The following is an 8,986-nucleotide window of genomic DNA, read 5'->3' as shown; positions in this document are numbered from 1 at the left end:
TTCCACAGTGCCCAGCCATCCCAGTAACACCAAGTAGGATATTTCAGCTGGTGACTTTGGGGTTTTTGACCTGGTTTTTGCTTTTTTCAAGAGCGTTGGAGGTGCTTCCCCACAGTCTGATGTGTTCAGGCAAGGCTTGGGCCTGTCTTTATCATGTGGGAGTGGTTTGAGTGAGGTTTGCTTTGGTTTTCCTGCAACCACATCCGGAGGGGGAGATGGCCCCAGCGAGGCTGGGAACACCAGGCTGATGCAGTGAAGAGTTTCTGTCCCAGTGATGCTCCTGCCTCCGTGTCCCTGCTCGGTGTCCCTGCACACGGGGGCTGGATCTCAATTCCAGCTTCTCCATCGGTGTCTCCTTCCTGAGCTGTGCCTGAGGCTGGGTGGGAGAGGAGGGAAGAGGTGCCCTGGGGAGAGGAGGGGAGAGGTGCCATGGTGCTGCTGGGATGGAGCCTTGGTGTCCTGCATCTCCTACCCCGTTCAGCTTCAGCCAGGCCTGGCCACAGGCTGAGGCTGGAGGGTCCCTGTGCCCCAGCACCAGCTCCCAACTCCTGTTCCTCCCCTCCCTCACCCCGGGCTCTCCCTGCAGCAGCTCCAGTTTGTCGGGGCAGGGAGCCCCTCGTCCCCTCAGCCCTGCTGGGTCCATCACCCTGCCTGGCCCTGGATGCACCCGGAGGAGCAGAGCGAGCACTGCTGCTGACAGGTGAGGACCGGGAGCGCCGAGGGGAAGCAGGAGGTGGTGGCATCCCAGAGATGGCATCTGCTGGGCCAGGAACACCTGGAGACCTGCACTGGCCCTGCTGGATCCCATTTTTGCTGTCTCCTCTGGCTCTGCACCATATCACACTGACCCTGCCTCCGGGGCCGCCCCGAGCCGTCACACCCACGTGAAGTTAATTAGCAATAACGAACCTTGGGGCAATGGTAACTGGAATATCCAGGCTTGCACACGGGACACTTATGCAATCAGGTTCCTCATCCATCAGTCTCCTCCTGATCAGCTTCCAGCACTTCCATCCCTGTGATCCCCACAGTGTACAGTCCCCAGGGCCCTGATGGCGTCACCGTGCTGCAGGGCAGCCCCCACTGCTCTCAGCGCACCCTTTAATCTTATTTATTTGCTTCTAATTTATACATATATATATATAAATATATATAAAATTATTTTGCTTAAATTTCTATGGTACACAAAAGATGAAAAATGATGAAGACAGAAGTGTCTGTCTGAGTTTTTACAGCACGAGTACGATTCCCCTCGGCTCGGCCCCGAGCTCGGGTGGTGGTGATGGATTCCCATGGCAGGGAAGCAACGGTTTGCTCCAAAGCTGGATCCTGTAGCATGGAAAAGGTGTTCCAGAGACATTCCCATCTGGAAATGATGTGTTTGGGGTTTGTGGCACTCGGATTCCTGGCAGTGGGATGCTCCAGGCTGCTTCCCAGTGTCCCGAGAGCTTTGCCCCTGCTTGGGAAAGCTCATCTTAAATGCTCCAGCCTGGGGTTTGGCCTGTGGGAGCTGCCCCAGGTGTCCTGGCCCCAGGTGTGCTGCCTGGCAGAGGGAGGATGTCCCCACGTGTCCCTGGTGCCGCTGCCCTGCCTGTGGCAGCACCGCAGTGCCCGGGGGGTTTCTGTAGGAGGGGTGGAATGGAGCTTTCAGAATGCCTTATTTGCCTTTTTGCTGTGTCAATGCAAGTGTCACCCGGGAGCTTGGAGCAGGGAGGAGCTCCAGCCCAGGCCGTTCCCGGCTGGATTGGGCCGTTCCCGGGCGGAGCAGAGCAGGAGCGGGATGTGCTGGGCTCTGGGGCCCCAGGGGTCCCCTCTGCTGTGCCCCCATCGCCCCCTCCATCTGGGAACCCCCACCACAGACCCTGCTCAGCTCCACGGAGCCTGGGGGAGCACGAGGAGCAGCCCCAACCCAGAAATCCCCCGGATTTTAGGCTAATGGAAAAAAAAATTGCTCCATCTTCCAGAGATCATCTTATCAGCAGCACTTAACCAGAGCACCATCTCCTGGTCCTTCTGTTCCTCCTCGAGGATTTTAATGTCATTCCACTGTAAATGCTGTTGAATGTATTTTCTTTTTGAACAATAATATATTGTGAGTGATCCCTCTTCTCCTACACGGAAATAAAACTTGGATTCGGGAGTTTTAAAGGCCGTGGTGCTGAGATGGTCACTGGCTCCTGGGGGCTGCAGGTCCTGGAGGAGCTCTGGGTGTGAGGGAGACATGGACACAGGGTGGGGGACAGGGAGGAGAAGATCCAGGGAATGTTGCTCAAAGGACAGGGAAGTCCAGGGAAGTGGTTCAGGGAAGGAGAAAGATCTGGGGGAGAAGGTGTCGAGGGGAGGAGGTGGTGCAGGGAGGGTGGTTTGAGGGCAGGAGGAGAGGTGATCTGGGGAGGTAGTCCAGGGCAGGAGGGCCAGGGAAACAGGAGCAGGGAAGGAGATTATCCTGGAGTAACAGCTTGAAGGAGAAGGAAAAGAGAAGAAGAGAAGGAGGAGGAGGAGGAGGAGAAAGAAGAAGGGGATGGAGAAGGAGAAGGAGGGCAGGGCTTGCCCTGGGAAGGAGATCATCCCAGGGGAGCCTGGCCAAGGGGGAAGGTGATGGTGGCCCAGAGGAGGAGGATCAGGGGAAGGTACCCAGACACGGAGATTCCCTGGGGATGGTGGGGAGGAGCTGCCCCCGGGACTCTGTGGGGCAGGAGCTGCCCGGGGGAGCTGGAGCAGGGTCCGGGCCGGGGCTGGGCAATCCGGGCAGGCTCAGGCCGGTCCCTGCGGGATGTTGCCAGGAGACCGGGACACACAGCCCTGCCCGTGCCGCTCCTGCTCCTCTCGGCCGGCCCAGGTGAGTCGGGGCTGCCCTGGGGGGACCCCGGCCCTGCCACCCTCCCTGTGTGCCCGGGGAGCTCCGGGCACGGCGGTGGCCCCGGGCACCTGCAGCTCCCAGGGCAGCTCCAGTGCCGAAATCCTGGGTTTAAGGGAAAACAGCCCCCAGCCCCATCACCTCCGGGGCCGAGCTGGGCTGGGCTGGGTGTGTCGGTCTCAGCACCTTCACTGAGCCCTGGCCCAGCACAGCTGGATCAGCACAGCTGGATCAGCACAGCTGGCCCAGCGCACCTGGATCAGCACAGCTGGCCCAGCACACCTTTGCTCTGGCACCTTTGCCCCGTCCCCTCCAGCGTGCAGTGGTTTAGGAGCCCAGGGTGGTTCTGGGGATTTCTGGCCCAGCCCAAGGGCTTTGGGACCCTCAGTGCTTCTCTCTTCCTCTCTGCAGCCCTGGAGCCCAGGGCTTTCAGGATCCTGGATCTGGACCCTGCTGATGAAACCTGGAATCCAGGTGTGGGGTGTGGGAAGGGGGGGTTCCTTTGCGGGGCTCAGATGTGGGGGGGCAGCTGCAGCACCAGCCCTGGGGTGCTCCTGCCTTGTCCCCCCAGTGAAAACATCTGGCAGTGCCCCATTCTCTGCCCCGTTCCTTGCCCCATTCCCTGTCCCATTCTCTGTTCCATTCTCTGTCCCATTCCTTGTTCCTGTCCCATTTCCTGCAGCTCCCGGGCGTGGCTGTGCTGAGCGCTGGTGGCAGCAGGGACAGTGCCATCCTTGGCATCCTCCCCATCCATTCCATCCTCCCCATCCTTCCCAGCAGGGTCCTGCCATGGCCGGTGAGTGGGCACGGGGCACTCGGAGCTTCCTCAGCTCTGCTTGGCCCCACAGCCCCCTCTGCCTGGCTGGGAATGGGGATGGAGCAGAGGTTCAGGGGCTGGGAATGGGCTGGAGCCCCAGGAGAGGCTGAGGGAGCTGGGCAGGGGCTCAGCCTGGAGCAAAGGAGGCTCAGGGGGCCCTTGTGGCTCTGCACAGCTCCTGACAGGAGGGGACAGCCGGGGGGGTCGGGCTGTGCTCCAGGGAACAGGGACAGGAGCAGAGGGAACGGCCTCAACCTGGGCCAGGGGAGGTTTGGATTGGATATTAGGGAAAATTCCTCCCTGGGAGGAGCTGACACCATCCCTGCCCCATCCTGGATGCTGCCAGCCCTCCCTGGCACTGCCCCTCCTGACCCTGGGAGCATCAAGGTCAACAATGACCCTGGTTTAAAACGAAAATAAGGATGATGTTGTGGCTTTTCCTTCCAACTGGAAGCAGTTGAGGATCTTGCAGCAGAGGGTGGGATATGTTTGGTGTCGGTGCTTTGGTGCTCCCCAATAAGAACAGGCATTGCCAGCGCCTCCCAGGTGGCTCAGACCCAGCAGGATGGGATGGCTCCTTCCCACCGGGATGGGCTCATGGCCCTACTGTCCCCACAGAGCTGGCAGGACGCGGTGCCGGCTGTGCCCGGGCTGGGAGCCCTGTCCCACGGGAAGAGGAGCCCTGCAGCAGCTCCAGCTCCGTCTGCACCGAGGACTTGGCTGCCAGCTTTTGGGAGGCGATGGTGGAGCCGCTGCTGTGCCAGCAGGAGCCTGCCGGGGGTGTCCCCAGGGCAGGAGCTCACCCTGGGCAGGACGAGCCCTTGTTCCCCGCAGGGAGAAGCCCGGACACGGCCATGGAGCCCAGCAGAGCCCCCCGGCAGGACAGCTCTGCATCCCGGAGCAGCCTGGAGTCCCTGGGAGCCAGGATCTCCCGCCTGAGCCTGAGCCAGAGCCATGGCGGGGTGTCCCGGCCGGGCCCCCCTGCCCAGGCAGCCCTGGCACACGGGGACGGTGCCCGTGGGGAGCTGCTGGGCACAGCTGGGCACCCCTGGATCGCTGCAGGGATGGCTGCTGGCAGGAGCAGGGCCGGGGCAGGGACAGGAGCTCCTGGCAGCAGCGCTCCCAGGGCCAGCAGGGCCACAGCCAGGGGACATCCCGCCCTCTGGGGACATGGAAGGAATGTCACCTTCAGTGTGGCTGCCGTGGACAGGGAAGGAGCCGCCAGCAGCAGGAGTGAGTCCGGGCTGGCCCTGGGGCACGGGAGGGGCTGCAGGGCTGTGACAGGCAGGGCAAGGGACAGGCAGGGACAGGGACACGGTGGCAAAGCCAGCCCTGGCTGCCTGTGGGGTTTCTGTGTGTTTGTGGCTCCTCCCTCCCCAAATGCCATTTTCCCCCACAGGTGCTGGCACATTCGTGGGAGTTCCCCGGCCATGGAGGTCACCGTTGTCCCCAGGGCTGCGAGGGGACCAGAAAGGGGAGCTGCCCTGCAAGGTACAGCCCTGGGGTCTGGGGTTTGGGGTCTGCCATGGCACAGCCCCACCTGGGACAGGATGCATTGGTGGGGGCAGGGATGGAGGCAGGGATGCTCCTGGCTCTGGTTCCAGCTGGGATCTGGAGAGCAGCAGGACACTGAGGGACCAGGACACCGAGCTGGGCCCTGGCCCTTGTGTCCCACGTGGTGGCCCCGGGAATGCACCAGGAAATGCAATGGGAAGGGGGAAAATGGGATTGTAACCCCAGTGCTGGATGCCAGGGGCTGGCGGGGCAGCCTCTGAGGAGGAGCCAGGAGGGGACACGAGCGCTGGGATCTGGTGCCAGGCCCGGGAGCCAAGGGGACAGAGCCAGGTATGGGCTCCAGAGATGGCTCCTGCCCCAGGCTGGAGCAGGAGGTGGCCCTGGAAGCCCAGGAGGGGATGGGCACCCTGAGGGCAGAGCTGGGGCTGTGAGTGACGGTGTCCCTGGCACAGGACTGGCCTGGCACTGCTGGGACACACCTGGGACACCTGTCACCAGTGCCACACAGACCTGCAGAGCACGGTGAGGTGACCTTGGGCTGGCACTGCTGCAGGGGGCAGGGACAGGCTGGGGTGGCTGTGCTGGCACTGCTTTGCTGCTCCTGGGGTGATGGCACGGCCAGAGCCGGCTCCTGGAAGAGAAAAAGGTGTGGGAATGGGAAATGAGGAGGTTTCTGCAGTCTTGGCAGGGGCAGGGAGCCCGTGTGAGCCAGGAGCAGCTGGACAAGGAGAGAAGGAAAATAACTGCACAAGAAGAGAAACTGGAGCTGCTGGAGGTCAGAGCACTCCTGGTTTTCCAGAGGGGCCAGGATCACACCGGAGGGGCCGTGGGAAGGAGCACACACATCACACCCTGCCACAGCTCAGCCCCTTGTCCAGCATCCCATGGGAAACATTCCTGCCGCCCAAATTCCTACAGAGCCCAGCTGGATTTATCCACAGCGGCGTTTATTGAGGGACTGAGGCTTTTAGGAGAAGAATTTGTTGGGAAAACCACTCCTGTGGCCGTGGGCAGCCTGGGGTCAGTGCCTGCAGCTCAGAGGGTCCCTGGAGAGCCCCGGCAGAGGGAGGAGAGGTGGAATGTTGGGAAGGGCAGAGAAAGAGGCAGGAGAGCTGGAATGTTGGGAAGAGCAGAGAAACAGGCAGGGCTGGAGGCCGGGGTGAGAATTCCGGGGTGCCGACCCAGCAAAGCTGAGCCCTTTCCCAATGGGCAGCAAGGCCGCGATCCTGCCCTGAGCCCTCCGGGGCTGTGGGGTGGCCCCGGGCAGCCCAGGGTGACTCCGCTGGTCCTGCAGAGGCTGCGGGAGCTGGAGCGGGGCAGCCGCCACCTCCTGCGGCAGCGGCTGCGGGTCCTGCACCGCCTGCAGGGGCTGCTCCAGAGGGACCGGGCCCAGAGCCTGCGGCTGCTCCGGGAGGCCATGGAACAGGTCCGGGAGGGGAAGGGAGGGGAGGGAAGGGGAAGGGGAAGGGGAAGGCCGGGACACAGCCAGCCCGGATCCGGGGCTGTGGCTCGGGATCGGCCAGGGGCCCACATCAGCCCACATGTGCTGCTCTGAGGCCGCCCAGAGCAGAGGGGCTGGTGAGGACGGTGCTGTCTGTGGCACGGACCGCGCTGGGGGTGGCTCTAGGGACACAGGAGGTACCCCCGGGGGTCTCTGTCTCTTCTGCTCCTTCCAAACCTCTGCTCAGCCCGGGGGGCTCCGGATGTCCCTAGGAGCTCTGAGCTGGCTCCGAAGCTGCCCCAGGAGCGGCTGAGGGGGCAGAGCTGCCCTGATCCCTGTCCTGTCCCTCCAGGAGGAACTGAGGGGCAGAGCTGCCCTGATCCCTCTGTCCCTGCCCCTCCAGGAACCGCCTGGTAGCAGCGCCCGGTGGGAGCATCGCCCGAGCCGGGCCGGGGGCTCCGTGGCCCTGGGGAACTCCCCGGTGGCCCTGAGGAACGCCCCGGTGGCTTTCCGGGGACATGGCCCCCGGCCTGGCACTGCCCTGGCACCGGGCCCCTCGCCGGCAGCCCTCAGGTGGGTGCCCGGTGCTGCTCAGGGGCACTGGGGTGTCCCACTCGTGCGACCCTCTCTCCCTGTCCCCTCCCTGTCCCCTCCCCGTCCCCAGCCACTCATCGCTGCCCTCCCCAGCCGCGCTCTCCACGTCCTGCGGGAGCTCCGGCAGCAAATCCAGCGGCGCCTCGGGCAGTGGCAGGGCCTGGAGGGAGCCCTGGGAGTCGCCGGGCAGAGGAACGAGGTGATTTAGGGCTGGGAGGGAGGACATGGGGTCCGTGACAGCCTCAGCCCGTGGAGGAGCCCCCATTGTCAGCCCCTGTGCAGGGCGCGGGCCCAGCCGTGTGTGTGTCCCTGTGCAGGAGGGGGAGCAGAGGCAGCAGCCACAGAAGGTCTCGGCTCCAGGAGCCCCGAGGGAGCCCCCGATCCAGGTGAACCAGGCCCCAGGTCCTGCCCCGAGGCTGAGCTGGGATTCAGGGGCCAGGCCTCAGGGGTTGGGGTCTCAGAGAGCCTCGGGGGCCCCCGATCCCCTCCAGAGGCTCCGTGCCCAGCTCTGGCTGCTGAAATGTCCATCGGGTGACACTGTGTGTGTGTCCTGCCACTGCAGCTGCCACGTGTCCATGGCTGAGCTCCAAGGCACGAGGAGCCAGGAATGTGTGGGCAGGATCCTCCCGGAGCTCCCAGCCCCGGGCTGAGCTGCCCTTTCCCTCTCCTGTGCAGGGACAGAGGGAATGTCCCCATCCCACCTCCATCCCGGGGCTCCCCCAGCCCGGCCGGGGCTCCCCGGGGCTCCTGCAGCACCTCCAGCACCTCCAGCACCTCCAGGAGCTGCAGCTGGGGCAGGCCCAGAGCCCAGGGACCCCCCCTGCCCTGGGGGCACCGCTGGGCACCGGGGCCAGGCAGGGCCTGGGGGCTGCCCCTGTGCCCCAGCCCCGCTGCTGACCCAGGGGAGCAAGGGGGGCTCCAGTGTGGAGCACAATTCCTGCTGGAACAGCCCTGTGGCCTCAGGCAGTCCCACCACCATCAATCCGTGCCTCCCGGAGAGCCCAGGGCCTGTGTTGATCCTGGGGGAATCAGCAGGAATGGCCATGTGTGACAGTGTTCACAGGGGTTTTCAGATGAGGGGAGAGACGAGGATCTGACTCCATGTTTCAGAAGGCTGATTTATTATTTTATGATATATATTAAATTAAAACTATACTAAAAGAACAGAAGAAAAGGTTTCATCTCAGAAGGCTAGCTAAGAATAGAAAAGAATGATAACAAAGGCTTGTGGCTTGGACAGAGAGCTGAGCCAGCTGACTGTGATTGGCCATTAATTCCAAACATCCAACATGGGCCAATCACAGATGCACCTGTTGCATTTCACAGCAGCAGATAATCATTGTTTATATTTTGTTCCTGAGGCGTCTCAGCTTCTCAGGAGGAAAAATCCTAAGGAAAGGATTTTTCATAAAAAGATGTCTGTGACAGCCATGAAATCCCAGGAAGCCTCTGCAGAGCCTGCCTGGTTCAGGCTCGGGGGCTCCAACATGCTCTTCCCACCCTGCAGCTCCTCCTCTGCTCCCATCTCCCACTCTGGGACAGAGCAGGGACTGGCTGGAGGTGACATTTCCTTTTCTGCTCCACCAGTTGGATATTTGGGAAAAACTCCAAGCAGAAAAGGAGGTGAAACATTGGCCCAGGCTGCTCAGGGAAATGGTGGAATCACCATCCCTGGAAGTGTCCAAAAAATGGGTCCATGTTGCACTTTTAGTGGCATTTGGTCAAAGGTTGGACTTGATGACATTGAAGGTCTTTTCCCACC

General features: G+C 62.5%; 1 protein-coding gene across 1 annotated transcript; it reads left to right on the top strand.

The window, feature by feature from the left end:
• Positions 1 to 3,609: 3,609 nt before the first annotated feature.
• On the top strand, positions 3,610 to 7,432 carry LOC128945317 (uncharacterized). The gene is made up of 6 exons (XM_054289043.1): positions 3,610 to 3,653; positions 4,293 to 4,907; positions 5,074 to 5,165; positions 6,403 to 6,615; positions 7,034 to 7,203; positions 7,318 to 7,432. Exons 1-6 carry the CDS (start codon positions 3,647 to 3,649, stop codon positions 7,430 to 7,432), a joined length of 1,212 nt encoding a protein of 403 aa, XP_054145018.1. The 5' UTR covers positions 3,610 to 3,646.
• The last annotated feature ends 1,554 nt before the right edge of the window (positions 7,433 to 8,986 follow it).

This window comes from Melozone crissalis, unplaced genomic scaffold (genome assembly GCF_028551555.1).
Source record: "Melozone crissalis strain CALT ecotype California unplaced genomic scaffold, PUWL_Pcris_2 ptg000063l_1, whole genome shotgun sequence".
In the NCBI taxonomy this organism is placed as follows: domain Eukaryota; kingdom Metazoa; phylum Chordata; class Aves; order Passeriformes; family Passerellidae; genus Melozone; species Melozone crissalis.
Note: the sequence above shows the minus strand (reverse complement) of the source record. Positions and strands in the feature narration are given on the sequence as shown.